Genomic DNA, 27,920 nt, shown 5'->3' with positions numbered 1-27,920 from the left:
TGAATAAAAATTTAAATATTAAACTTTTATTCAGAAAAAAGAAATTCAAAAAAATATTATGCAACTATACAATATTTGAACATTGAAATGCGTGCAAAAAGTAAATGTAGAGAAATGAACGGAACGGAGGTAGTAGGAATTAACATCGGGAGTTAGGAGTGATCCATATTTTATAATGTATATATACTGACACGTAGATATTATACGTGACACCTCTCGGTCACGTGAAAAACACAACTGCAGCCATTAACTGTTCTTGTTGCACACACATAAAATACGCACTAGGACAAGTCTTCAAGTTCAACTTTTGCACCTCATTCCCAGACTTCTAAGTACTAATCAATGGCTTCCTCTACTATTTCTTCATCTTCTTCATCTTTTATCAACCAGGTTCTACTATTAATTCATTCTTTATTGCACCCTTGTTTTCCTATCAACTTTGTTTGCTAATTATGTGTTTATTTCCCATTTTTCACCCAGAAAGATGTGAACTTTCCTTGCTTTACACCAAAGTGTTGCAAACCAATTACCAAGAATGTTGTGTCTGTTATGGCCCCACAGCAATCTCAGAGAACCCCTTCTAGCACTGGCTCAGTTGGGTATTTTCTTGATTTTTTTAATATTTTTTTTGGTATTGATTTTATGTGTTTAGTGTTTGTTTTGTTATGTGAATTTGTTGAAATGGGTTGGATTGATTGTGGGGTTTTTAGGTTAAGAATGGAATGACTATGACAGAGAAGATATTGGCCAGGGCTTCTGAGAAATCCCAATTGAGGCCTGGTGAAAATGTTTGGGTTAATGTTGATGTTTTCATGACTCATGATGTTTGTGGCCCTCCTGCTTTCGATATCTTTAAGAAGGAGTTTGGTGAGAATGCTAAGGTAATTTCACTTTTGTGAACTATAAGATGGATTCTAGGTGCTGTTTTGAATTTTGATTGTTTGATCATAATTATTTTGTAGTGATTTTGGGTAAAAGTCTATAAAACCGAAATAAAATTAAGTAATTTAATGAAATTTCATCTTTTTTGATATGCGAAAAGTAATATGTCAATATGTGTTTAATCACTTTTTGTAATTAATTTTTGGTGATGGTGAAAAGGGAAACTTGATAAATGCACCGGTGATATCAAGTCATTTAATCTTTTTTTACTTTCAAGTGAAGTTACTCTGACTGTTAGCGTTTTGCAATTGGCTGTTGAATAAAAGTTGATGCTGAACATAATGAAAGAATTTTTTTTATCACTATGTGCAATTTCAGAAGAAGATATCATTTTTTCTCAAAAATATGAAAGCTTCATTTTTTTTTGACTCAATGTGGTACATGATGAGGGATGGCTAGATAGTTCCACATAACAATGAAAATTGAGAAGATATAATATAGTTATTAAATTGAAAGCTTTTCTTCAGGTGAACTATTTTAGTTGTCATAAAAGAGTAATATGTTAGTTATGTTGAGCTTATTTCTTTAACTCATTATTTAAGAGGGACTGATAAATATTTTCATTTTCATCAAACAATGTGATATCTTTGTTCATGACGCAACTGCAACACATCAGTATATTAACCTTTCAGTGTATATAAATTCACAATTGAGTGTTTAGTTATGCAAAGGGAATTTTTTGGAACAAGTTGTAATGCGTATTCCCTTGTCATTTGATACATGAATGTGAACCCCAGTTTATACTAATACATAGCTGTTTGTGTCTTTCAATATTGTAGGTCTGGGACCGTGAGAAGATTGTTATTATACCTGATCACTACATATTTACCAAAGATGAGCGGGCAAATCGAAATGTTGATATCTTGAGAAAATATTGCACTGAGCAAAATATTAAGTATTTCTATGATATTAAAGATCTTGGCGATTTTAAGGTAGTTTCAATTTTCATGATAATAGGTCCCAACTCCTAACCCCTACTGCATTTTGCTAAATCTCTATCCGTAGTATCTAATGATCTGCGACCTGGGTTTTGTTATTCTGTTCCCTTATGTTTTTCACAGGCAAACCCAGATTATAAGGGTGTATGTCTTGCTCAAGAAGGTCATTGCAGGCCTGGGGAGGTGGTGTCTCAACTGTTAATAATTTCCTACATATATAGATAAAGCTTTTCAAATTCATTCACATGTTGTAGGTGGGAATGGTTGATTTAATTTTATGCATGCAGGTCCTCCTAGGAACAGATTCCCACACATGTACTGCTGGCGCATTCGGGCAGTTTGCGACAGGTATTGGTAATACTGATGCTGGTTTTGTACTGGGCACGGGAAAGCTTTTGCTCAAGGTTTCTAAATGAAACTCTACCTTTCTTTCTTTTTTCTGATTACCAATTTTCTACTCTATTATTGTGGATTGTAACTATCATTAATCTGTAACAAGTCATATGTTTTTTCCGGAATTTGGAAAATCAAAGTTTGAATTCTCTAATTATGTGATCAAGGTTGCTAAAAGGAATAGTTTTAGTATCAAAAATGCCTGTCACCCTACACAGGCTCCGATCTGTTCTATATAATGAAGATACCAAACGGTCATGGCCAGAGTCAAAATTGTCGTTACACAAAGTATTAATGAATAATATAAATTTTAAGCTGTTGAAAATTGAAAACCAATGGCTTCTCTCCCTGTTGCACATCTTCAATGATTCCTCTAGGAGAAAAAGCTTTGATTTTAAAATTTTCAAGGACTTGCCTGTGCAACTTGAGTCTGCGGAATTACATCCTTCTTGTGCCAAATTATTTAGGTCACAAGTGGAATCCACAAACTCTTCCAGGTGTAACAGTTCTTAGACCCACACATGTTTTTCTTCTATACCATTAACTTATGATTTTTATGGTTACTGAATGATAGGTACCTCCAACTTTGAGATTTGTTATGGATGGTGAAATGCCAGACTACTTGCTTGCCAAAGATCTGATTTTACAAGTATGTTGATCTAGGTGCTTTGACATATAGTTGTCTTGCAGTGATTTAAATATGAAAAAACTTTTTTGTTGTTTGTTCTCTCTATGCATTCTGAAGTCTCTGATGTTATAATGTGGCTACCTTTTTATGTATTTTTAATTGGTGGTTGAAACATTTTTGGTTGTATAATTAGATTATTGGTGAAATTTCCGTCTCTGGTGCAACATACAAGTCAATGGAGTTTGTTGGATCGACTGTAGAAAGCTTAAGTGTAAGTTTTACATGTACCTTTTCTGTGCGAGAGGCTTATCTATATAGTTATGTTTGAGATAATATCTATAAATATATTGGGCTTCTAATTCATTTTGTGTATTTTAAGATGGAGGAGAGGATGACTTTATGCAACATGGTTATTGAAGCTGGTGGGAAAAATGGCGTTATTCCAGCTGATGCTACTACTTACAAGTACCTTGAGGTTAGTGTCCGCTTAATTTGCCTCCCTTCCACTTTTTAAAATCTATAGTCTATGAAATTTGCAATACTGATTAGTGAATTATACAGTCTTTATCGCGTTTATGTCTTGTTCTGCATTACTTTGTATGACTTGAGTTTCTATTGTTTTCTATTGACTGGTACAGGATAAAACATCTTTGCCCTATGAACCACTTTACAGTGATGAGCAAGCAAGGTACTGGTCTGGTCCTTTCAATTAGAGACCTTTACCGTTCTCTGCTAGAACTTTTTGTTTGTCAGTTTACGTTCTTCTGTATAAAACTGTCAATTGAACAGGTTACCGTTATCTGCACAAAAAAAGTAAATTACTATCTCTTATATGAGTGCATGCCTAAGATTTAGCCTCATCATAATATTTCAATCCAATTTCACAGCAAATCCTGATTGAAAGATATCCATAAACAAAACAGAGCTCGCCAACAATTAAGGAAACACTAGAGATGTTTGATTTACTGATTCAAAATGATAACGATAAATAAAGAGTACAAGTTCGCATGGAAAATTTGAAAGGCCCAGCTTCTCTCCCAAAACTACAATAAATAGACTCACAGACTCAATATTCCAATAAGACGTGTTTTCTTCTTTTTTTTTCTGTCCCTCCTTATAATTTATTAATTCATTTCTTCTATTTAATAATTGCTTCCCTGTGCACCTTTATTTCTTGAATTGACTCCACCCTTGACAGCTTTATCCCTTCATTTCTGCCTTGTATATGTTTTTAACACTGGGCTGTTTATTTTAGTGTATTACATTTGTTGATATACATATAATGAGAATAAGGGTGCTCTTCTTCGGAGTTAAATAACTCTAGTGTTTTTTACCTGTTATTACCTTGTGATATTAACATTTTAGACTAATATTGTCTTTATTAATAAGCTCCAAGAATTTTCAGACTCCATTAATGCATTATAGGCTGTATAATATGTTGTTGTTCATCGGAATTCAATGAGTAAAATGTAGAACTGATTTATCAATGTCTTCACCTTATTATGATTAGTTTGTGTAATCATTACTTTAAAATAAGTTATTAAGGCTGGTTCATGTATTTTTCATATATGATGCATTAGTCTACCCAGACACTTATCTGCTGATAAAATATCATAAATGTTTATTAAGAAGCTTAGCCAGATGATGATGGATGAATTGTTGCATTCTAAATTTTCAGTTATCGATAGATATGTCTACCCTCTTTTTACTTTTTTCGAAAGGTATTTTTTATTGAATTCTTTACTAAGTTTTTTCTTCTGTGTTAAACAGTAGGGAAACTTATATTGAAGAGAATCAAATTTATATAGTTTATATCTTATGAGGTAGTTCTTTTTCTCATAGAGAGGGATACAAATATAAGAGTCTATAGCTCTTGTTTATCCAAGCTTGTTTAACGTCGCCAAATATGGTTGAAAAGATTTTCTCAATGATAGGAACCTCTAGTCTTTTGTATGAACACATGAGGCACTGTATTTAATAAATATATATTGTCTCTGCCTACTAGTATATGATGTGATTGTTTTAGACTTGGACATGTGATTATGTGTCTTTAATTCATGTGGACTTTATAGAAAGAGTTTTATTTGATGTTTGTGACCCTATTTTGTCTGTAATAATGGGGTATTCATGTAAGTCTGTAATACTGTGATTTTATTAGAGGCTGATGCTGTAATCTGCTTTGTAAACTTATATCTTCCTTTGTAACGAGTTTCTATCCTTTTCCTGCTTCATGGTAAGATACCGTTACTTATTAAATTCATTTTGTTTTAGATTTCTTTCTGAGTATAGATTTGATATTTCGAAGCTGGAGCCACTGGTAGCGAAGGTGAGTTTGATTATCGGCTTGATGTTCCTTTGGTGGTTCTTAATGATAAGATACAAATGTAAATGTTCTTCGAGTGTGAGCATTTGAGAGGTGTAATCCCCCCTCCCCAATAAATATACCAAAAAAACAAGAACCCTAAAATATGTATTTTGCACCATAATACTCTATCAGAGAAAAAAAGAGTTTTCATATCGTAATAAAATTTATATTTTATTAAAATGCTTCAGCATTTGACAGATTAATGGTGTTGGTATATTTTACAGCCTCATTCCCCCGATAATCGTGCATTAGCAAGAGAATGCAAAGATGTCAAAATCGACAGAGTGTATATTGGATCTTGTACTGGTGGAAAAACCGAGGATTTCGTAGCTGCAGCCAAAGTTTTTTTAGCTTCAGTAAGATGTGTTAACTTTACTGCTAAGTTTACTTCATGAATCTTTTTAAGCTATATTACCAAGGCTGTTAACCCCTTATGTCCTATAAGTGGGATAAGTACATTTTTATGTTCTTTTTAAGTGACTGAATAGGACCGATAATCAAGTTGTTTCACATAATATTCTAATTAAATTATAAGATATTTCCTAGCCTGGGCTTATCAGGGTAGAGTTTAAAATATGACTAGTTATTTCGACCATATTTGATACTTTCTAATTTATTCTCATGGAAAAAGTATTTTGTAAGATGGTGCATTGTGCATATCATGTGAAACTTTTACTCTTTGTCCAGCTATATGAAAAATCTTTACCTGCACTTGAATAAGTCCTTAAAATTCCCCAGGAAACTAAATGTCATTTGTAATCATTGACCTTAAATTTGTATGTGCAGTCCATCTTGACTCATTATCGTTTGGTAGCTAACTATCCGGGATATAAGTTTGTTAATGATTGAGTCGTCATTGGCTTGTTTGATGTTTCCTTGTAAAACTGGTCATAAAATGAAATAAACATTTATACACTGATTATAATTTTATTGAACTCTAGAATGTTAGTTTAATTTCATGTGCAGGGTAAAAAGGTGAAAGTTCCAACATTCTTAGTCCCAGCTACCCAGAAGGTTTGTTTTGACATTTTGTTTCTTTGTATATCGTGCAAGCCAGATGTGTCAGGATTGAAATTGGTTAGTCGAATTATTTTTAGGTCTGGATGGACGTGTATAGCCTTCCAGTGCCAGGGTCTGGTGGGAAGACTTGTTCTCAGATCTTCGAAGAAGCAGGCTGTGATACACCTGCTAGTCCTAATTGTGGTGCTTGTTTGGGTGGTCCAAGAGACACTTATGCACGCATGAATGAAGCACAGGCAAGTTCCATATTTCTTATCTTAGACACGAACTAAACATCTGACAGCTAATTTTGATCTTAATCTTTTGAGCTCCTACATGATTCCTTAACTTTCATGTTTCCATTCCTATGGAGCTACTGGACCTATTGTTCTGGCAGAAGGGTGACTGGTTTTTCTTTAAAGTGCTTGTAAAGATCCTGCATTCTATATTACATGGACCCATAACTAATACTATTTGACTGCAAAAATAATATGTTGTTGGCTTGTTGCATTTCGAGGTTCAATAGTGTCCTTGCAAGAGGAGCTTTTTGTCTTCAGTATTTTTCATTGATTAAGCTTTGTCCTCTGATTATTCTCTTTATTGTGATTGTTTTTTAATTTATTAGCTTCAAGGGATTTTTTTATTCTAGTTCTTCATCTTTTCATGCAACTCCTTTATGAAATATAGTATGCAACTCCTTTTTGTACGTGATATTGAATTGCACTACACTTCTTGTCTTCACTGCAAATTCACAATTACTAGTCAGGCATTAATTTGTAGATTTTGTGTTATTGTAGGTCTGTGTGTCCACAACAAACAGAAACTTCCATGGCCGCATGGGTCACAAGGACGGCCAGATTTATCTAGCTTCTCCTTATACTGCTGCAGCATCAGCTTTGACTGGCTATGTAACTGATCCAAGAGAATTCTTGCAGTAGGTGCCTGCTGTGCATCTATAGTGGTGAGTGGAACTTGTGTTACTTAGACCATTGTAATGTCTGCAGTCCGCCAGATATATAAGCTAACCCGGGTACAAGATATTGCTGTAATGCTTTTGTATCTTCCTAGAGGATGAGCAGGGAGCTAGTGTTTGTGTTAGATTTTAAAAATAATATGAATGATCAGATTTGAAATATGTATTTGACTGGCAAAAAATTTCATATACTCACCCCCTTTTGAACCTTTCCAGGATTTGTGTTTCCAATAGGCCGAAAAATTATTAACTGCTGTTAATCTACAACGCAGACAAATAATATGTTCTGCCTCTTGTATATTATTGTATACTTCGAATTTGATTTTACAAAACCTAATCAGCTTCGTAACATATTGTTTCTTGAATCGATAGTTACTTCTTAATTCTACGGTACCAGTCTAGTTAGTTGCATCCTCCATTACGTAAAATGAGAGGAACTCATTGTACTGTAATTCTGTAATGGTGCAAGTGTTATGATAGGAAAAAAGATGAGAAAAGGGTGAATTTCTTATCTGCAAAAGATGATACTGGACATGTAATTACACTGGGGAGATTGTCTGTAATCTTCTTCTTCTGTCTTTTTTTTGCTGGTCGAGTAACGAAAAGAAAAAAAGCCAGAAAAGACTCGCCCTAACTGGCAACTGTTTAGGGGCTTGGATAACCGTAGCTTCGACTATCTGGCGACGGAGGCCTGCCACAAACACATTGGCATTCAATCCCAGCTATGTTGCCAAAGCACGAAAACAGCCCTGTTTCACCACCAACGGTGTGCCTACGTGAGTGTTGGCTTGTTGATCGAAAGCTGCTAGAAGAAAGCCCGCCATGATCATAGACTGGCGGTAGTTCTGATCTCCATCGCTCAAGCTTTGCACGAAGTCCCTCAACACTCTCGTCTGCACTCCAACCATCCAGCATTGAGCTCCTGTCATCGTCTAAAGGATACCGTCTTTGGGATATTGCATCTGCAACTTCAGAAGGTGATGGTCCAATTTCTGAGTCCACAACTGATCCTGCTTTCGGGGGTGGAGCGAACGAAGATTTGTTGTTATCATTATATTTAGAAAAGGCCGGCTTCTCACTAGTCTCATTGTTGCTGTTTTTCTTGGTAACTGGCTTCTGCTCAGCAAGGTTAGTAACTGGTTTGTTATTGTTTTGTTCCAATCCAAGTTTGTCGATTAGAAGCTTAATTCTGTTGTTGGATTCAATTTTGAATGGTACAGGCATATCGAGAATTATATCATTTCTTAGCGATTCTTTGCTCATAATAGAATCGCTAACCACTGAACTTCCTTTTCTTCTCCCACGTCTGCCCTTGGGCTTTTCTTTCAGTTCTTCTCCACTGATCACCGAGCTTGCTTTACCTTTCTTACCGTCAAGGTTTAGTGGCAAAGGCGCGCTAAATTCAGAATTTAGCAAGGAAACTGCACGTTTTTGACCCTCTGTATCATTTGGAAAGGCAACCATTGAACCGGTAGCTACTGATGACATTCTGTCAAATGTCATGCTGCGTTCACTCCTAGAGCGTCGCAGAATAGGCTTTACAGCTGGTGGCCCTTGATTGCCGGCTTGGTCTGGCTTTTTATCGCGCTGTTCAGCTTCCTCTAACAAATTGTGAAATCCGACTGCTGATGCACTGAGTTGAGAGTACAATGGCATGCTCCTCATTGTGCTATCAAGAAGTGAAACGCCTATGTTCAATATCCCTTGAGGACGGCCTGATGGCCTACGTACCTGCATACTCGAAAGGCAAAGTGATCAATTATCTAACTAAATACATTGAGTTCAAAACTATGCCATCTGCATGCATGCTTGTTGAGTTATTGATACATTGCAATTTGCAATGCCCGGTGCCCTGACTACAGGCGAGCAAGTCTTACGACTAGGGCTCCCAAAACTCAAGAGGACCCAAAACAACACAGAGGCTCTTAGATGTGTTAAGGAACCGGTTACTTTAAAACCTTAAACTATTAAACTATTAGAGAATGACCATTTTCAGGATCTTATATTATTCTAACAAGATTACCTGAAGTGCGGCGAATCGCATGCCAATGTGATGACTGCTAGGGTGATTTCGTCTGGCCGGAGGTGGAACGAGATTTCCAACAAGAACACGGACAGTACCAACAAGAGCATCTTTCTTCCAAAAACCTCTGCTGGTAGCGTAAATCTCAATCATCACTGCAGATGTATCAATTTCGAGAAATTCGTCATCCACCCGAAACACAAATTTGTCGTTCCAATTCGGATTAACATGCCCTTCCATATCAACCCTGGTTGATAATTTTCGAGTTGGGTGCACCCACGTAGTTGCACGCGTCTTCATCTTCTTCGACATTGGCTGCAAATCTTGTGCTGATATAATGTTTATTTCCAACAATTGGTGTGATTTTAACGGAGGCATTTTGAAAAATCTACGACAAAAATGTCCGATGAATAGAAGAATAATGAAAAATATTAAAGACAAACAAAAATTGTTGGAGGTGCTAATTAATCATCGAAGTTGAGATTAATTAACAAAAAATTCAGGCTTTTCGCTCGCCGTCCGGAAACAAGGACGACGAGAGAAAGGTTGGTGTCAACTAACTTGGATGTCACCGGACAAATATTTGGAACGATGTCCCTGTGTAAAATCTATTTTCTAAAAATAAATTGGGAAGAAAGGGTGCATGAGATTACATATATTTAACACGTATGGACCATATTCATTTCATAAAATTTACTGCATGTTAAAACAAATGAGCTTTCTTCTTGATTTTTGTCAGTCTGGAATTTCTGAAATCTAGTTTTGAGACCGGAAATTATTATAATTAAAATAGAACTCTAAGATAATTCGAGATTCATCTAATTTTCGAGTCCGACTGGACGAGGACTATGAATATCAGTTTTTTATATTGAAATTTAGACTGTGACAAAGACGAATGATTGAAGCATGGCTACCCATGCCACTATATGCAGAGCTCAAAACAACAGTCAGTAGCACCTCACAACTTCTCTAAAATGTTGTAATCCAGCCTCAGCATGATCGTGATCGTGCGTATAGGCGAACAAGTCTTGCGTCTAGAATTTATAGGATACCCGAGAGTCTCAAAATTTCATGAATAATAATGTAAGATAACATGTTTATATGTAAAATAGAGCCTCTAAACTGATTTCGACAAGGACCTCCCTTGTTCAGACAGGATAAGATGCTTCAAGTCAGTTTGTGACACGTTGCAGCTTTACTACAAACGTGTCACCATTTCAGCATAGAAGGGGACACCAATCTGTCTTGAACTTTTCACCAATCACCATTGTGTATCAATTATGCAAGTGTAGTGTGCCGCCATGCTCTATTATAGTAATTTATAAGTTAACATATATATGTGCATGCACACTTATTGCTAACAGAAGCAAGAAAAAAAGCACATGCTCATATGCACACTGACAGATGCTCCTCAGAAGCACATCCACTCCTGTTGCTCCATCTTTCTTCTCAAATGTTCGAAACAGAGAAGTCACTAAAACCCCACAAGCTCATTGTAATCATTTCACTAATAAAGATTCAAACTTTAATATCCCATTTGGATCATCACAGCCAGTATCTTATAATCCAAAACTCCATTGTTTAAAAGCTTTGAAAAGAGCTCATTCTGACAGTAATCTTGAGGGTCTTGCACCAAATTTCTGTTTAGAGGAGTTTCACCAATGTGTTGATATACACACTAATCCAATGTTGAGAAGTGAACCATCTTTGTCATTATACAATTCTGAAGATGGGTTTGGAGAGGAAAAAGAAGAAGAAAAAATAGTAGAAAATGATGGCTTATTGACATTGGAGAAGTGTGTGAAGGTGACTAATGGGGATTATATAGGTAGTGGTGAGTTTAGTTTTGGGAAAAAAGATATGAGCTTGATTGAGGAGGAGAAGGATGAAAAAGAACAAGTTGATCAAGATGAAGGGGTTTTTTATGGGATTGAAAAGTTGAAGATTGAAGAAAATGATGGACTATTAAGCACTCCTTTGTATCTTTCTACAGGGTTTGGTATGGATGATAATGGTGTTGGGAGTGCTTGTTGTTTAGGTGTTGATTTTAAGAAATCTTGTTTTGATCAAGGTGTGGATGTTGAGGATTTCTACAAGAGGTTGGTTAGTGAGGATCCTTCTAATCCTTTGTTTTTGAGGAACTATGCTCAGCTTTTGCAGGTGAGTTTTGTTATGTTTTATGTGTGTAACACATTTGCATGACTACATTTGTTCACATTGATGAATTTTGCTAGTAATTACAATTGCATCAATAATATATTATCATAGCAATCGATACATTTAAGGTTATCGATTATAATATTTACATCTATGTTACTTGGATTCGCTAGACGTGTATGGATACGTGTCCAAGTATCGGACTCAGCAATATTTTGAAAAATTTGTATGTTTTTGGCTTAAAATAAGTGTCCGAGTCCGAGTGTTCATGTCCAAGTGTGGAGTGTCTGACACGGGTACTGAAGGTAAAATGAAGAGTCTGGGTAACATAAATTTACATACATATGCCCAATTTGTTGAATGTTGGTGTACTATGGACTTTGGTTTTGAAACATTTCTGCTAAATAAAAGCAATTTATAAAGGTGCTACCATTTTGAGTCTATTGGAGACAGTTTTGTGATAAATTGTATGACTTTGAAGATATTTACATTTGATCCACGTTAATTTTAGTTTCCATCCCTCTGGAATTGTTAGTTGATAATATTTCATGGGAAAAGACCAATTTTCCTCTAGTCTGATGGTCTTGTGTATGATGAAAAAGATCATTTCCTGTAAGAACCTGGAACCTACTTGTAGTAACGATTGATTGTATGCATTTTATGTTTGTTTCGTGTTTTGTTTGACAAGTTAATTGTTAGGATCGTCTTCTAGTTTATAATGGACTGCCTCGTTCAATTTCTTACAGTCCAAGGGAGATCTTTCTGAAGCGGAGGACCTTTTCTTCCGTGCTACATTAGCAGATCCTAAAGACGGTGAAATATTGCTGCAATATGCTAAATTGGTATGGGAGCTACACCATGACCAAGATAGGGCTCTAAGTTACTTTGAACGTGCAGCTTGTGCTGCTCCTAATGATAGGTGAGTGATACTTTAGATGATCATTGCTTTAGATATAGCAGCTTCTTGTGTTGTACTGCAAAAGGTCAATGTGGTCTTGTACTGGAAACTTGCAGTCGTGCAACTTATCTGTTGTGTTCTGATGTTATAAATGATCAGAAATTTCTTTACAGGTCTGCTGTAGCCTGTAATTACTCTCGCGTTAGTCTGATTTAGGATTGGGGCGATCGCATCAATGTGCATCTAAATTTATATAGCAAAAAAAATGTGCATCTTAATTTGGCTTGTGAACTATGCATTTTATTTGCCTTATAATCCATTTATCTCAGGAGTTACTTGTGGGATATGTTTATACCTTGAATATGTAGGAAACGGGATATTGCAAGGTTTCGGCTCACTAGGTCTTTGATCTACATTATTTAATAAGCTATAGATATGCAATTTTGATCACACATAGGCCCTAATCAAGTGATTATTAATTTCTTAATGATATGATTTCTGGCTTCCAGTCATGTTCTAGCAGCATATGCTTGTTTCCTGTGGGAAATGGATGATGGCAGGTATGAAGATATCGCATCGACCAATGACATTCAGGTGCATTCTTGCTCTCATTATCAGATGCCAATCCTATCTTTTCTTGGGCGCTCTATAATTTTCAAGGATTTCATATCAGATTGAAGACAAAATTAATCCAGTTGAACTCCCAAACTCAAGTCAAGAAAAACCAGTTATTCCACCTTTTAAAGTTGCAGCAGGGCTCGAAAAAGATGACGATAAGCCTGGTGTTCAAGTAGGCGATACTGTTTATACATCAAAACCTCCCGGTGAAGGTGTTGATATGGAAATTTACTACAAGAGAATGGTAGAGGAAAACCCTTCTAATCCTCTGTTTCTCAGAAATTACGCACAGTTCCTCCATCAGGTGAAATCTACGTGGCCATTTTATGTTTCAGTATATTCTCATCAAGTCTGGAATTCAGATGTGGCAGGTCTACTGTTGTTTTTCAATATCTTGAGTTGAATAAATGATTAACTTGTCTACCAGCAGGGCTATTCTTGTTTCAAAATTTGTTCTACTAGTCATTATAGAGCTAAATATTGCTTCGTTTAATTAATTATCCTTTCGGATCAGTCCAAGGGGGACCTCAAAGGAGCTGAGGCTTACTACTCGCGTGCTATACTAGCCGACTCTGGAGATGGAGAAGTAATTTTACAGTATGCTAATTTGGTATGGGAACTCTATCATGATCATAGTAAAGCTTTGTGTTACTTTGAGCGTGCAGTTCAAGCTGCTCCAGAAGATAGGTACATTGTTGCTCATTATTCCGTAAAATTTTAAGTGACTTGCTGAAAGATTCTTGATTCTTAACAATCTGGTGATTTGTAATCAGCCATGTTCTAGCAGCATATGCTAGATTTCTCTGGGAAACTGACGACGCAGACGAAGATAGTAGTCTACAGAATGGCATTCAGACACAAGCTATTCACTTAGACAAAGCACCTGCTTCAAGTGCCCAACTCATAGCTTCAAGCTGAGATACCATATCACATTCCAGGGCTTGCTACACTTTGTAGCTTGTTCATACTTGATTCATAAAATGTTGACTGTCTAATAATGTTATCAACTTGAACAACTCTACATTATGTTGCAGACTATAAGGCTGTAATGTTTTTTGCACTTCTTAGAATAATGGCATCAGAAGATGTTGTTGTTGTGATGTAATTTTGAATGAGGGAAGATAAAACATACATCAATGAGCTAGCTATGTTGTTTTGGGCATTTATTCAGAAAAATGATTTGGCATCTACAGTTGCTTCTGAGTTATTATCTAGAAGGCTAGAAACAGCAGTTAACATAGTGCTAGTGCTGATCAATAAAAGCCTTTTAAAGGCACTGAAGGTGAAGCCATTTTGAATCTTTGACAAGTCCATACTACTACTAGTGAAAAAGCTGAATAAAAATTGTAAAAAGGCGTGGTCGGCAGGATTCGAACCTGCGCGGGCGAACCCACATGATTTCTAGTCATGCCCGATAACCACTCCGGCACGACCACTAGATGAGAAGATTTTCCGCTTTGAAAGTCTAGACCTAAATTATACATTGTTTTTACGTAGCGATTCATCTTAATTAAATGAACTCAGAACCAATCACATTTTTCTCAGCTATTTTATTCATTAAAACTATCGTTTATATATATATATATATATAACTACTCTAATAAAGACCATTTTAAAAATATAAACTAGAAATTAAATAATTTTTTTAAAAAAATTTATTTCGAAACATAACACATATGTTATGCAAATCGATCGTTGAAAGATGGAGAAAAATACAATGAAGTCGGATTTTAAAAAAAAACTTACCGTTTGACGGGAAAAATCAAATTAAAAACGAAGGAAAAAATCTAAAATTGGGTGGGGAAGAGTGTAAATTAGTTGGGTGTTGTGATTTTAGGTGGACCGTTAGATTAGATTGATTTAATGACTTAAAATTAGTTTCTAGTTTCTATTTTTATTTTGGTTTTTATTTGATCATCTTCCTATATATATATAGTTAAGTGCTCAAATACAAACTAAGGTCTCATTTGTTTTCCACTGAATGTATCTGAATAATGACGTAGCTGAGCGATTCTTCCAATCAGCTTGTTTGGTCATCATATTTTTACCTCTGAAACTTCCAGATATGAGTGAATCATTCCTCCAAAAAAAAATCTGTGTGAACCATTCATATCTATGGCCTTATGTATTGTTTTATATGATTATTAATATGTTATAGTATTATACAAGAATAGCAACATAATAATAATTATTAATATCATTATACTTTTTAAAAAAATAATTTATAATAATCTTATACTTTTCGTTAAAAATCATAAATCTCATCAATTTATGTTTCTCTAATTAGCAACATAAAGCCTGATTACAATTTAAAAACATAAAAATTCGTACACATATTTTTTTTAAATCATCAAATAAAAATTTTGAGGAAAAATGGTTAAATCACTACTCCCTCCGTCCCGCTGGATAGTTTACGTACACTGTTTGTACGTATTTCGAGATTTCAATAAAGTATAGTTTCATAATATTTTTTCTTAATTTTTTTTGAATAAAAGTTTAAATATGAAACTTTTTTTCAATTTTTTTTTTTTAAAAATATTATGGAAGTATACTTTAAACGAGCATTGAAAAGCGTGTCGAAAAGTAACGTAAACAATCCAGTGGGACGGAGGGAGTATATGATATCATTCCAAATATTATGGTTTAAAATTTTTGTCAACAAAAAAATTAGTTTCAAGATTAAATATTAGAAATAATGTCATTCAGATATTCTATAAATTCTTGTATCAAATGATATCATTCGATTCCTTCAGATTATTAATTCATTCAGATTATTCAGAAATCTTAATCATTCAATTCAGATTTGTCAAATGACCCCTAATATTAGAATACAAACTACAAATCCCCTTCGTTTTTAATTTTACTTTTCCCGTTAGTCGGTTAACTTTTTAAAAAAAATAATTTCACCGTATTTTTATTCATCTCCCACTCATCGATTTGTATAGCATAATTGCTATATTTTAACGATAAATCAGTATTTAAACTTACCTGAATCTGTAAACTGAAATCAGTACTAATTTCAGAACCAATACTTTTAGTGATTCTCGTAGACATAATTAGTTATTCGGTATTTCTAATGTGTGCCCAAGGTCACACATTAGTCACTAACTCTAATAAAAATAGGCCCTTTTTATTGGTGGAATTGATGTGAATGCAGGGGGCATTAACATTTACTATTCAACCATCAATAATAAGAAGAGCCCATTTATACGGGAGTTAGTGACTATTGTGTGTACTTGGGCACACCATAGAAAATCTCTTAGTCAAATATGTTATTCATACTGGTTGTTGGATGATGCAGAAAAATATAATAAAATTAAATTTTAAAAAGAGTTCACTAATGACGGGAAAAATTCAATTAAAAATGGAGGAGATTATGTGTAGTTGTGAATGGAAAGTGTAGTTTGTAGTTTATATTTTAATTTAGTTTATATTAGAATAAGAGTCTATATATATATTTCCCCTTTATATATAGTTGAGCAATATTATAATGGCCACTAAATATTTTATAAACACTACACTACTTTTTTAGAAATTCAAAGGAGTATTGACCCCTAAAACTCTCGCTAAATAATTAGATATTATGTAATTTATTTTAGTCAAAAATCGCATTTTTTTTTCAACTTTCACACATTACGCATCAATTTTATTTTTTATAAATTTCGAACACTCGACCTCAATGAAAAAATTAAGTGAAAACTATATTTTTTTCATCTATATGTTTTAAATCTTGATCAGTTTTTTTGGAAACCAAATCTTGATCAACTTCGTAAATCTTTTTATAGTATCCTATTTAAAAAAAAATTGTTTTGTCAAAAAAAAATTGTTACTATAAAATAATGCAACTTCAAAAATCAATTGGTAAGAAACGGTAATGGATCATGTTGTTCAAACTTGGACTAAAAAAGACACTCAAACTCACTCGTTTTTACATTTTCAGACAAGGTTTCAAACCCTGCACTTTAAGTACACTTCCCAACTTAAAGCCTCTCAACTCAGAGATATCAAGTTATATGAAAAATGGCTACATTTATGAAGCCCAGAAGCTGTTCGACGAAATGTCTGAACGAAATACTGTAACCTGGAATGCAATGATTCGTGGGTATTTTCAGAATGGGCATTTTGATGATGCTGTGAGGTTGTATAATGAAATGCCCCACCGTGATGTTTTCTCGTATAATACGATGATCGCGGGGTTAATGCAGTGTGGGGATGTGACTGGGGCTAAGGAGGTGTTTGATTGTATGCCTTTTAGAGATGTTGTGTCGTGGAATTCGATGATTTCTGGGTTTGTTCGTAATGGGTTAATGAGTGATGCTTTGAATGTGTTTGAGAAGATGGTTGTGAAAGATGTGATTTCATGGAATTTAGTGATTGCTGGTTTAGTTAATGATCAAGAATTGGAGTTGGCTGAGAAGTTGTTTGGTGAAATGGGTACGAGGGATGTTGTGTCGTGGACTGTTATTATGTCTGGACTTGTGAATGCAGGACGGATTGTTGATGCTCGGAGGTGTTTTGATGATATGCGTGTTCGAGATGTTCAAGCTTGGAATACGATGATAGAGGGGTATATAAAAGTTGGGAATGTTGGGATTGCGGAAGTTTTGTTTCATAAGATGCCGTGGAAGGATTGGAAGTCTTGGAATGATATGATAATTGGATTGGTTAGCAGTAGTAGGATTCGTGATGCTTTGAGGCTATTTAGTGAGATGCCTGAAAAGTGTAATAGATCATGGAACTCAGTCTTTTTGGGTCTAGTGAGGAATGGACTTGTGAAAGAAGCTCATGCACTTCTTGAGAAGACCCCGTTCCAAGATGTTGTATCACAAACGAATATGATTTTAGGTTACTTTGACATGGGAGAAGTCGGGAATGCTGTGAAAGTCTTTGAATCGATGACAATTCGTGATACAACAGCGTGGAATGCTACAATATTTGGACTAGGGGAAAATGATCACGGGGAGGATGGGATCAAATTATATATCAAAATGCGACAAGAAAATGTCTCTGTCGATGAAGCTACATTTACTAGTGTCCTTACGATATGCTCAAATTTGCCATCTCTAGAGCTAGGGAAGCAAGCTCATGCTCAAATAATTAAGATAGGAATAGAATGTTTTATATCAGCTTCTAATGCATTAATTACCATGTATTCTAGATCCGGAAACATGGACTCTGCCTTGATAGAGTTCTCTTGTATGTGCAAACGTGACATTATTTCCTGGAATTCTATAATATGTGGATTAGCTTGTCATGGTCATGGCGAGGAAGCTTTAGAGATGTTTAGACAGATGAGAATGACAGAAGCAGAGCCTAATCAGATAACCTTTCTAGGTGTACTATCTGCCTGTAGCCATGCAGGACTTGTCGAACAAGGGAAATACTTTTTCATTGTTATGAAAAATGAGTGTCATATACAGCCAACAAATGAGCATTATACTTGTATCGTTGATCTCTTAGGTAAATATGGACTTATAAAAGAGGCACTGACTATTCTGGATCAAATGAGAGCTGATGGAGTAGAAGTTCCATCAAGTGTCTGGGGAGCTTTACTTGGAGCGTGTAGAATACACAAGAATCTAGAGGTGGGTGTGATTTCTGGGGAGAATGTTCTCAAGTTAGAACCTTCAAACTCAGGTGTGTATATGATTTTGGCAGAAATGTACATGGGTAGTGGAAAGAGATTAGAAGCTGAAAAGATATGGTGTCGGATGAGAGAAAATGGAGTGAAGAAGCAACCAGGGTGTAGTTGGATAGAGGTAAACAACAATGGGAATGTTTTTATTGCAGGAGATAGTTCGCACCCTCGCTTTTCCAGCATTTGCTGTGTTTTAGACTTGATGCACGCGGAAATGGGGGTTGAAATATTCAAAAATAATATTGATATGTACCGAGATTTTGAGTTACTATATGGATCATACTAATTTCTAATCATGCAATCTGATTAGATATATTGGAAGGGAAAACTAGATGCTAAGATGATGGTTGAGGCATGGAGGTTGTTAGTCAAAAGAACGAAAAGAAAAAGGATTGGTTGATATTGGTTTTTCTTCATATCATCTCTGAATATAGGGTTGGCAAAGAGTATTGAAAATATGCTGACTGTGTAAATAGAGTGCCAGACATCATAATGTTTTTGATGGTTCCTGAGTTGAGAAATCTGGAGTGTTTGCGGAAGCTCACCTGTATGGGGGACAAGGGAAGCTGATAAAGGGAGTCTCATTGCCCGGGTAGGTATCCCTATACAACTCTGTCCTGAGTGAAACAATTCAGTATGTTATACCTATTGTGCAATCTGAGAAAGCCTAGAGAGTTCATTGCATATGAATTATGAACTGTTTTAGGACATATTACTTTGTTTAGCATAATTGCTTGAGAAGTGAAGGTGATCTCTAATGTGTGAACTCATTTTCTGAATCCAAAAACATACATCTGAAATCGGATAAACATGCCGTTTTGAGATTGCCATTTTTAAGGTTGATAAAAAAGCGAGTCATTTTGTCACCCAGATCTTTTAAATGGTGGGAAACTTGCAGGGCCTTGCCAATGACAATTCTTAGGAAATTGCAATCGAGAAACAGCTATTACTTTTATACACATTGCAAATTCCGGTGTGATCATACAAATCTTATTTTAATGTCATATTTCAGAATCATACATATCTTATTTTTATGTTGTATTTCAGGATCCTGCACAGGTAATTCAAAGATTTTTTACCAGGTTCTTTGGCACTGCAATGACTTCCATTTGTTTTCTGAGTTAGGTTAAAGATACCTATGGAATCATGCTGTGGAAATTTCATTGGAGATTTTCAATACCCGTAAGTTTTATTTTTAATTGTTGGTGGAGCTCGAGACGTACAATGGGATGTATATTCTTGAAGAGAACTACAAGATTATAGCATATCATGCATCATAGACTCATGTCACAGCACAAGATGTGTGGTAAGTTTAGAATTTTCCAATTATTGGGCTTTCAAGGCTTCTAATATTTGCCCTATCCAAGATTTTTGTCATTAATACAGAGTTCCAGACTTTTAGAACTCTTTGAGAGTGGCCTTGAAACTATTTTTTTGTGATCAGTTTTGCTAGGTGCCAGTGAGGACTGAGAATGCTAAAAGAATTCCACATATGTTAAACAGTAAACACACACACCTCTTTCTTTTACCAATAGAAGTCAAAATGGATTGCAGTAAGTATATGTATTTTTTTTAAAAATTGTAAGTAGGACCAGAAAAAAGCTGTGAAATTTTGGATGTAATAGACCAACAAGATCAAGTATCTTACAATAGACAAGCAAGACAACTGTCAACCACTTGTTTAGCAGCAGCATTTTGCAGACAGCAGGAGGAGGGAGAGGTTTCTCTAGTCTTCTTTTTGTGTATGCATGTTTCAATGTTTGTATGTATGCATCTATTGGGAATTTGGAATCTCTAATTCCTCAATTTTCACTGCTCTAACTTTTAATGTTAACTGATGGCTTTTTATAATGCAATTGCCAATTAGTGCTTGTACCAGCATCATGTAGTACATGATACAGTTGAGCCAGTATTATTTAACATGGGAACCTATATAATAAAGGTCTCACATGCAAGAACAGTGCTTGGTTTTCTTGAAAGAATGAAATTTGAGTGGTACGAAAGAGCAATTATTCAAGATATGAAAAACTAAAAAGAAAACAAGACAAAACACTCACATGCAAATGCACTCAACAAATAAAAAGGCCAAAATTCATTTATTAGTACCACTTGTATATTCCAAGTCTTCTCCATTTTCTCTTACCTTTGACAAACATTCATTCTTTTACTTCTTCCTGTTTTGTTCAACTCTGTAATAGTAAAAAAATTACAATCTGCCATTTCTATTTCAGTTTTCAATCTCTGCTCATTTCATATCCCCACAATTAATCTCCACCATTAATACATTTTGACTCAATCCCCCATCCCAATCTCCTTTCTGTTCATCACAAAAACCTCTTTCCCCTCTCTATTGATATCTTTTAATATAACAATAAGAAAAGAAGGAAAGAATCCACCTCAAAATTGAACAAAATGTTCTGCCAAAGTCACCCTCATTTCTCAATAATCTGCACACACACATAACAAAAAGAAAATCAACATAAAATCAGCAATAAATGAATGACAAATTCAGTTATCCACACTAGTCTGCAAGACAACCTTGCAGTGATTAATCGGGTAGTCGGGAATTAATCCGAACATATGTACATTGTAATGTACCTAAAAATTTAGATGCATAATATAGAGTTCAGTTGTGTAGATATTAGTGTCTTACCATCATGTTTCTTCAATAAACTCCTAGCAAATAGCAAACATATAATTAGAAATCCCACTCCTGCTGCCCCTCCTAATATAATTGCCACTGTCTTCCCTGTATCTTGCTTTGTATCTACATTAATCAAATAACAAAAAGTCTCAAAAAACAAATTAGTTAACAAAAAAACATCGAAAAATTGTAAATTTAAGCAACATTACCTGGTGAAGAGGAAGAAGGGTTATAAGGAGATGAAGATGAAGAAGGTGATGACCTTCTAGGCACTCCATTTGGATAATAACTGTAAGTAACAAAACACATGTGAAGATAGATTTGTCCAGAACTAGAACTACCACATTCAACTTGAGCTCTTTGAACTGCAGTTTTAACACAACTACCACAATCAGAAGTACTTAAGTCTCCTTGACATTGTCCTAAAACAAACATAGACTCATAACTAGTTGTATAAAAGCCATTCCCATTAGTAACTCCACTCTCCAATGTCGAAAAAGCGGTATCTCTCCTCTCCTCAAATCCACTCCATCCCACATTTGAACTTCCACAAGTCTTGTACAAAAGTTCAAGACCTGATATCTGAGCAAATCCATCAACTTGGTACATCATGTAGCAGCCCATAAGCTGGACTCTTGCAGCAACAGGCTTGCCACAAAGCTTGTCGGTGAGGATAGGAAGTTTACTAACACAGTTATAACAGTCTACATTTGATAAATCTCCTCTACATTGGAAAAGACCAGAGATGGTACTTTGAGAAGTACCAGTTGTGGTTTTGTAGAATCTTGTTTTTGAAGATTGTGAAACCAGGGTTCCAAAGAGAGTTGAAATGGCTTGAGAGTAAGTCCCTGTTGGATCTGATAAAGATTGTTTTGCACAGCCTTTGTAGACCAATGTGGTGTAATCTGGGGCTGATTTGGGTTCTGCTAAATGTTCAAGATTTGCAAAGATTACCAAGAAAAGAGAGAGGATGGGAAAGGGTGTTTTGGGTAAGCTCATTTTGTGGAGCTTTTTAGATTATTTTTTGTTTGTAGATTTTCAAATCATGGTATGATTATGATAGGTGTTTGAGGAGTATTTGGACTAAAATATTTGGAAAGAATGGAGGGTTGTATTGGTTTTCTTGATTCTCTTTGCTCAAAAAGGTTTCTTGGTTTTGGCCTTCTCTTGTGTTTGGGATTTACTTTTGCATTTGGATGTGGCTAGCTTAGCTATACCTAGGAGGGGGGCTTGTAAAGATAGATATATGTAATAGATTTATAGTTTATAAAATAATAGTAGCTTTTTTGGGGATGATGAACTGCTGATGGAGTGATGGGATAAAAAAAAGTATTTATTTTTTGAAGGGAATGTGAACAAAATGTAGGTTGAAACTTGAAGTAAACACATGGTGTGTGTTAAATGTTAATAAATAATTTGACCGGTGGAACCGAACCAAAATCGAAACAGGTAATAAATGTTGAAAATTGTTACATGTAAAATTAAACTGATTTTCGAAATCAAAAAATTAAAAACCGTAATCAAAATTGATTGTCCGGTTCCGATCGAACCGAATCGAAATAAATCGATCAATCCAATTATTAAAATAATTTTTTTGAACTTTTATAATTAATAATTACATATACCTTGTAAAATAACATAACTGTATTTTATATATCAATAATAAGGATATATTTGGACAAGTTGTATTCAATACAAATACAGTGTAAGTTTATAACCTGACTCAAATATATTATTCACATACTGTGAATTTTATGCAGAAACTTCGTTAAACTTACGAACAACTTCAACAGTTTTGATTCAAAAATTTAAATTTGGATCACCAACTGATCCAAATTTCTGATGAACTCCAATAATCTGATCCAAATTTTGATCTAATTTACCTTTTACATATTATAATATGCAAATATCATATTAAACTCTTTATTCTTAAATTTTATATTTAAACATGAATAACTATTTATATTATATCTAATAAATTAATTAAATAAAAAAAACTTTTACTGCACTTAAAAATATTAAAATTATAGACTAAATTAGCTAAAAATATATTAATTTCGTTAATTAACATCTAAAATATCATTAACATTTATTAATTAATCACAAGTTAATTTTGAATCTAATAAAATAAAATTATAAAAGTAATAAAATCATTATTTTATATTAAAGTAAATTTGGATCAGTGAAAGGGTGATCTAAATTTGGATCAATACTATTCAATAATTTAAATTTGGATCACCATTTGAATCATGTTAGAGGAAAATTTGGGATAATTCTGACCCAAATTTGAATTTTTAGATAACGGTTGTAGATGGACTTTAGCATGTCATTGCTTCATGTTAAAGTATACTCCATTGTATAAGTCACATTGGTATTTTACAACTTCAAAACAAGTAGGCGAGAGTCGAGACCTAGAGGTTGTCGCAATAGTTGTTCCGCTGTAGTCTGTACATTTGTGTTCTGCTTTTCCCCAAATGCTCCACAGTCCTCTTCATATGAAAACAATTGAATAAGGGAGCCTCTATGATTTTCTTTAAACCCTCATGAAATAAGATTTATTAAGAGGTCGTTTGGTTCAGAAGACGGTATAAGCTTGGAATAAGGAATCGGGTTAGACTGGTATGGGGTTGAGGAATCATTCGTGATATCATGTGTTTGGTTCGGTACTGAAATGAAATATGTTTTATTTAAATATTTTTTATTTATTGATTAAATTAAACTTTTATATATTGCATATTACAAACAAAAAACAATTAAATATAAGTGATTAAAAAATTAAAAATTTAAATTTTAATGTTAATTTATAATTTTTAAAATAAATAAAATTAAAATATTATTATTTTTTATTAATTAAAATTAAGCATAACTTATTTAAAATTATATATAATATTTAAGATATATATTTTAAGATTGTATTTAACTTTATAAGTAATGAAATAACTTATTTTGATACTTCTTAACCCTCTCTCAAACCCACCTCCCCCAGGGTATCAAATCTGATTCCAGACGTGTATAAGGAATGAATATCAGAGTTTAAAAAAACAATCAGCCAAACACCGGGTATGAGTTTGGAATGAACAAAACTTATACCTGATACCAAAATTAGCCGAACCAAACGACCCCTAAATAGGATAGTCACTTAAAGATTATACTGCTTGACTAATTATATCTTAAATTTATAAGTTATATAAATTTGAACTTTATAAGATAATGGCGCTTCTAAGGTCTAGATGCCGGAAGACCTTGACTTGAGTAGACATTTTTTTAATTAAATTTTATTCATCTAATTTATAATATTTTTCTCATTTTTATTTTTCGGTTTTATAACCGAAATTGAACCGATATAAACTAAAATAGGGATTTTTAAAATCAAAATCGATCCGATGATTTGGTTACGATTGTGATTTTCAATTTCTAAAATCGAAGACTTCCGATATCAGTTCCGCTTTTATCAAAAAATTGAAGTGAATCGAGGTTTTTTCACCCCTAATTTGACTTTGAGTTAGTTAAGTAACAAATAGATCTATCATGTATCGATATATAACGATATCTTTCTCGTTTTTTCACGTGATAGTTAATATGGAAAATCGTCAAACACATGGTGAAATAATATCTTCCTCATATTTTAATGAGATGTCGAAAATTTGAATTTCGTCCGAATTTAAGGGTGTGATCATATTTAATTAACAAAAAATTATACCAACATTATAATATTTTAAGGATTAGTTCAGGCCTCGAACCTCCCAAGCAGCCTTCTTATCATCTCTGAAGGGGCTTTCATCGACATTCACCGGTGAAAAATCCCGATCTCTTTTTTTTTATTATTGTTAGTTCATCTTTTGTTAATCTTCAATAATTTCTCAATTTATTTGGGTTTTGTTTGTTTTTCCTTGTGAGAATTTGATTTTATTTGATTTGTTTGCAGTTCATCGTGCCCGAGATTACAGATCTACGGAATTTTCATAGTGTTGATTCAATGATAAATGTTTTTATGGTGATACATTTGTGGTCGAATGCTCAAAATAACAATTGGAGGATTAAATCATGTAGATATCACTTCAAAAAATTGTTTGGTTGCCTATCAAATAAGGAAGGACTCAACAACGATATTATTATGCGTTTGTTTAATTTCGATCATATATATAGATGTCATATGACTTTTAATTTATTAAATTATTTTCATTTTTCAAAAAAAACCCAAAAATTATACCGATGAGATCTTTCCTTTTTATGCTAAAATAAGAATAATAAAATAATTTAAAAACGTGTGAAGTGATTCTTTTACTGGACATACTGCCAAGCAAGAAAGCTGTGATTTCTTTAGTCGACTGGGGCTTCACAATATTTATTATTCTGCAGTACTTATATTTTTGTAGAATCATTATATTTATGATAGATTTAGGTGAAAAACATCATCAAAATAATGTTCTTTTAATATACACAATATTTTCAAAAGAAGATTTATTTTATACGACGGAGTAAGTAAAGTTTTATAATATAAATCCAACTTCATCGATTACTTTCTTCTATTACAATTATTTTACACATTAAATATTCATTATTTTCATCATTTCACTCAAATTTTTTCTTAACTTCCCGCTACTTACTTTTTCGGAAATCCAACGTAAACGTGTGAGCGGTACTTTAATAATGCCATACTTTAGCAGAATACCTGTCACGAGACTCCGCAAGACATGTTTTTTGCCAAGAGGCATGCCCAAATGACATGTCATTTATCAATTAAATATAGTAAAATTTAAAACATATTTATTATACTAATATACATCATAATACTCATTTACATTAGTAACTTCTTATGCTAAAACCATGACTAGCAAGTGTTATAGGTGTAATCTTCGTGATTATAGGTCGAATGAATGTACTCAAAAAAATAAATATGATTGTAGGAGGCATCCGAAGATGAAGAAGGGTATCAGTATGGGCCGGATGGTGAATATGGTGAATTTGAGGATTATGTGTAAGATGAAACAACTTTGTTTGTTCGAAGGATGATGTTAGCTCAAAAACATGAGAATTTCAACGACACCAATTATTTTGTACCATGTGCACTATTAATGAGCATATTTTTTGCAGTCTGATTGATAATGGTAGCATGAGAATATTATAGGTATGGACACAGTCAAAAGGTTGAGAGCATCCAAACTCTTACACGACACTATCATAATACTCATTTACATTTACGGATATTTCTAATATTAAAATAATTTCTAAAGTAACTTTAGAGTTTGCACAGTGGACTTGTGAGTTGCAGACTTGCGGTTAAAATTTGTGCCTCTCAGAAGTCAGAACTAGTAAAATATAAAATTAAATATGAAAATAAATCACTTCATTAGGATTTTTCACTTGATTCTTGAGCATTAACCTCCTCAGAAAGACAGCGAAGATCCTCCAAATCCAAAACATCGTAGGGCATTGTAACGTTACCTTGATACTGAAAGTCCTTGATTCCTGAAACATAATGATCTACTTCTTCATCAAAGAAACCAAACCTCGTGAAAGTACAGTTCCGAACGTGGAGCAGCTCAAGTTCATTGCATTTGCCAAGTATTAGTGTTAGGAGTGCTGTGTTAATAGAAATCCTCTCCAGAACTAAAGACTTTATACCAGCATGTTTTGACACAATAGCTACCGACACCTTGTGGTCAATTTCTGCACCTGCAACAGAAAGACCAACAAAATTTTTACAGTAAAGGCCAATTTGTTCGATTATCTTCTCCATAGAGCTGCACTTTCCGCTTTCCAACACCTCCAAACTCTTCCATTTGGCAATGAGTTCCGAAATAGTGGCTCCATGATCACTCAACATTGAATGATCAGTTGGAAGAACCAGAGTTTTCAAATTCGGAGATCTAGGGAAAAAAATCGACAAGGGATTAAAATAACATGCATTCTATAAAATGATGTAATTTATCTAATAAAATGCACTAAATGCAATCATAGGTACTAAAGAGTTAAGATCAATTCTTACACATCCGAAACATATACGAGATCAGCTATGGTAGTAACACTGGCAAGCACAATTTTACTACAACATCCTGGGCTCCTGTCCACGACAAACTTGATGAGTCGAGAGATATTAACAGAATCTCCAGCACCGAATGCAGAGGCTAGTCGTGAGCTGGAGATGTCAAGAGGGAACACGAGCTTTTGCCAACAGAAAGGGTTCAAAGTTGCTCGGTGCCATTGCTTGCATACAAGTGAAACATACAGCAGCAGTGACTCAACATCTCGTCTCCCAAATATATTCACCAGGCAATCTAAGTTCAGATTCTCCCATTTACTTTCTTCCATCCTACATCCAAGCGACAGATAAAAATAAATACAAAAATAGCTTATAAATGAGAGATATGTTGAATAATTTGGAAAGCAGAAGAAATCAGTGACACTTCTTTATATAACGGTATTCTATTCGTATTCGTGTCGTGTACGGAATTGACGGAACTACGTATAACAAAATAACAAAATTTTGAATAATTAGTAAAACTCAATATGCTAGATAGGCTAATTATATACAACTTAGTTGAGCAAAACACAAGAAAAAGTAAAAGCTAAGCATGCAAATATACATGATAGATATGAAACAATATAAAAGCTATGTACCTGAAAGTTGACGAAGGATGAAGTTAAATAGGAAAAGGTTTGATTAAGAAAAGCTTAGAGTAATACTCCATCCTTTATATAGC

General features: G+C 34.2%; 6 protein-coding genes and 1 non-coding gene across 11 annotated transcripts; 3 read left to right on the top strand and 4 right to left on the bottom strand.

The window, feature by feature from the left end:
- The first annotated feature begins 220 nt into the window (after window positions 1-220).
- LOC141659358 (3-isopropylmalate dehydratase large subunit, chloroplastic) lies at window positions 221-7,447 on the top strand. Of its 3 annotated transcripts, none has more exons than XM_074466176.1 (15): window positions 221-390; window positions 481-594; window positions 711-881; window positions 1,722-1,874; window positions 2,004-2,063; window positions 2,168-2,284; window positions 2,848-2,922; window positions 3,095-3,172; window positions 3,281-3,376; window positions 3,540-3,589; window positions 5,173-5,227; window positions 5,491-5,622; window positions 6,233-6,280; window positions 6,364-6,522; window positions 7,063-7,447. In XM_074466176.1, exons 1-15 carry the CDS (start codon window positions 343-345, stop codon window positions 7,201-7,203), a joined length of 1,497 nt encoding a protein of 498 aa, XP_074322277.1. In that variant the 5' UTR covers window positions 221-342; the 3' UTR covers window positions 7,204-7,447. The 3 variants fall into 3 exon arrangements, with proteins under 3 accessions (XP_074322277.1, XP_074322278.1, XP_074322279.1); XM_074466177.1 differs by having other exon boundaries at window positions 245-390; window positions 485-594; XM_074466178.1 differs by lacking the exon at window positions 221-390 and having other exon boundaries at window positions 481-599.
- A 436-nt stretch (window positions 7,448-7,883) lies between these two features.
- Window positions 7,884-9,639, bottom strand: LOC141661197 (uncharacterized). The gene is made up of 2 exons (XM_074468181.1): window positions 9,262-9,639; window positions 7,884-8,969 (listed from the first exon to the last, which is right to left on the bottom strand). The coding sequence occupies exons 1-2, from the start codon at window positions 9,637-9,639 to the stop codon at window positions 7,884-7,886; spliced, it is 1,464 nt and encodes a 487-aa protein (XP_074324282.1).
- A 963-nt stretch (window positions 9,640-10,602) lies between these two features.
- Window positions 10,603-14,122, top strand: LOC141659357 (uncharacterized). The gene is made up of 6 exons (XM_074466175.1): window positions 10,603-11,421; window positions 12,165-12,337; window positions 12,826-12,910; window positions 12,990-13,238; window positions 13,449-13,621; window positions 13,708-14,122. Exons 1-6 carry the CDS (start codon window positions 10,666-10,668, stop codon window positions 13,850-13,852), a joined length of 1,581 nt encoding a protein of 526 aa, XP_074322276.1. The 5' UTR covers window positions 10,603-10,665; the 3' UTR covers window positions 13,853-14,122.
- Window positions 14,123-14,289: 167 nt separating this feature from the next.
- Window positions 14,290-14,370, bottom strand: TRNAS-AGA (transfer RNA serine (anticodon AGA)). The gene has a single exon. It is a non-coding gene; the product is annotated as a tRNA-Ser (tRNA).
- A 2,270-nt stretch (window positions 14,371-16,640) lies between these two features.
- LOC141659355 (uncharacterized) lies at window positions 16,641-20,378 on the top strand. 3 transcript variants are annotated; one of them, XM_074466172.1, is made up of 3 exons: window positions 16,641-19,164; window positions 19,620-19,878; window positions 20,017-20,378. In XM_074466172.1, exon 1 carries the CDS (start codon window positions 16,816-16,818, stop codon window positions 18,856-18,858), a length of 2,043 nt encoding a protein of 680 aa, XP_074322273.1. In that variant the 5' UTR covers window positions 16,641-16,815; the 3' UTR covers window positions 18,859-19,164; window positions 19,620-19,878; window positions 20,017-20,378. The 3 variants fall into 3 exon arrangements, with proteins under 3 accessions (XP_074322273.1, XP_074322274.1, XP_074322272.1); XM_074466173.1 differs by having other exon boundaries at window positions 19,698-20,378; XM_074466171.1 differs by having other exon boundaries at window positions 19,620-20,378.
- Window positions 20,379-20,465: 87 nt separating this feature from the next.
- LOC141659356 (plasmodesmata-located protein 2-like) lies at window positions 20,466-22,461 on the bottom strand. The gene is made up of 3 exons (XM_074466174.1): window positions 21,426-22,461; window positions 21,226-21,339; window positions 20,466-21,019 (listed from the first exon to the last, which is right to left on the bottom strand). Exons 1-3 carry the CDS (start codon window positions 22,213-22,215, stop codon window positions 21,012-21,014), a joined length of 912 nt encoding a protein of 303 aa, XP_074322275.1. The 5' UTR covers window positions 22,216-22,461; the 3' UTR covers window positions 20,466-21,011.
- A 3,858-nt stretch (window positions 22,462-26,319) lies between these two features.
- On the bottom strand, window positions 26,320-27,528 carry LOC141661196 (F-box/LRR-repeat protein At3g48880-like). Its single transcript, XM_074468180.1, has 2 exons — window positions 27,206-27,528; window positions 26,320-27,086 (listed from the first exon to the last, which is right to left on the bottom strand). Exons 1-2 carry the CDS (start codon window positions 27,526-27,528, stop codon window positions 26,567-26,569), a joined length of 843 nt encoding a protein of 280 aa, XP_074324281.1. The 3' UTR covers window positions 26,320-26,566.
- Between the last annotated feature and the right edge of the window lie 392 nt (window positions 27,529-27,920).

Source organism: Apium graveolens, chromosome 5, assembly GCF_009905375.1.
Source record: "Apium graveolens cultivar Ventura chromosome 5, ASM990537v1, whole genome shotgun sequence".
Lineage (NCBI taxonomy): Eukaryota > Viridiplantae > Streptophyta > Magnoliopsida > Apiales > Apiaceae > Apium > Apium graveolens.
This window is presented reverse-complemented; position numbering and strand designations above follow the sequence as displayed.

Bases quoted from the DNA above. Each gene is read 5' to 3' on its own strand.
- LOC141661197 (XM_074468181.1), bottom strand. From the start codon at position 9,639: ATGCCTCCGTTAAAATCACACCAATTGTTGGAAATAAACATTATATCA. The intron at 8,970-9,261 runs GTAATCTTGTTA...TCGAGTATGCAG, and splicing joins TGCGATTCGCCGCACTTCAG to GTACGTAGGCCATCAGGCCG.
- LOC141659357 (XM_074466175.1), top strand. From the start codon at position 10,666: ATGCTCCTCAGAAGCACATCCACTCCTGTTGCTCCATCTTTCTTCTCA. The intron at 12,338-12,825 runs GTGAGTGATACT...TCTGGCTTCCAG, and splicing joins TGTGCTGCTCCTAATGATAG to TCATGTTCTAGCAGCATATG. The intron at 13,622-13,707 runs GTACATTGTTGC...ATTTGTAATCAG, and splicing joins CAAGCTGCTCCAGAAGATAG to CCATGTTCTAGCAGCATATG.
- LOC141661196 (XM_074468180.1), bottom strand. From the start codon at position 27,528: ATGGAAGAAAGTAAATGGGAGAATCTGAACTTAGATTGCCTGGTGAAT. The intron at 27,087-27,205 runs GTAAGAATTGAT...TTTTTTCCCTAG, and splicing joins CTCGTATATGTTTCGGATGT to ATCTCCGAATTTGAAAACTC.
- LOC141659358 (XM_074466176.1), top strand. From the start codon at position 343: ATGGCTTCCTCTACTATTTCTTCATCTTCTTCATCTTTTATCAACCAG. The intron at 2,064-2,167 runs GTGGTGTCTCAA...TTATGCATGCAG, and splicing joins GTCATTGCAGGCCTGGGGAG to GTCCTCCTAGGAACAGATTC. The intron at 6,281-6,363 runs GTTTGTTTTGAC...AATTATTTTTAG, and splicing joins TAGTCCCAGCTACCCAGAAG to GTCTGGATGGACGTGTATAG.
- LOC141659355 (XM_074466173.1), top strand. From the start codon at position 16,816: ATGTTGTTCAAACTTGGACTAAAAAAGACACTCAAACTCACTCGTTTT.
- LOC141659356 (XM_074466174.1), bottom strand. From the start codon at position 22,215: ATGAGCTTACCCAAAACACCCTTTCCCATCCTCTCTCTTTTCTTGGTA. The intron at 21,340-21,425 runs GTAATGTTGCTT...TGATTAATGTAG, and splicing joins CCCTTCTTCCTCTTCACCAG to ATACAAAGCAAGATACAGGG.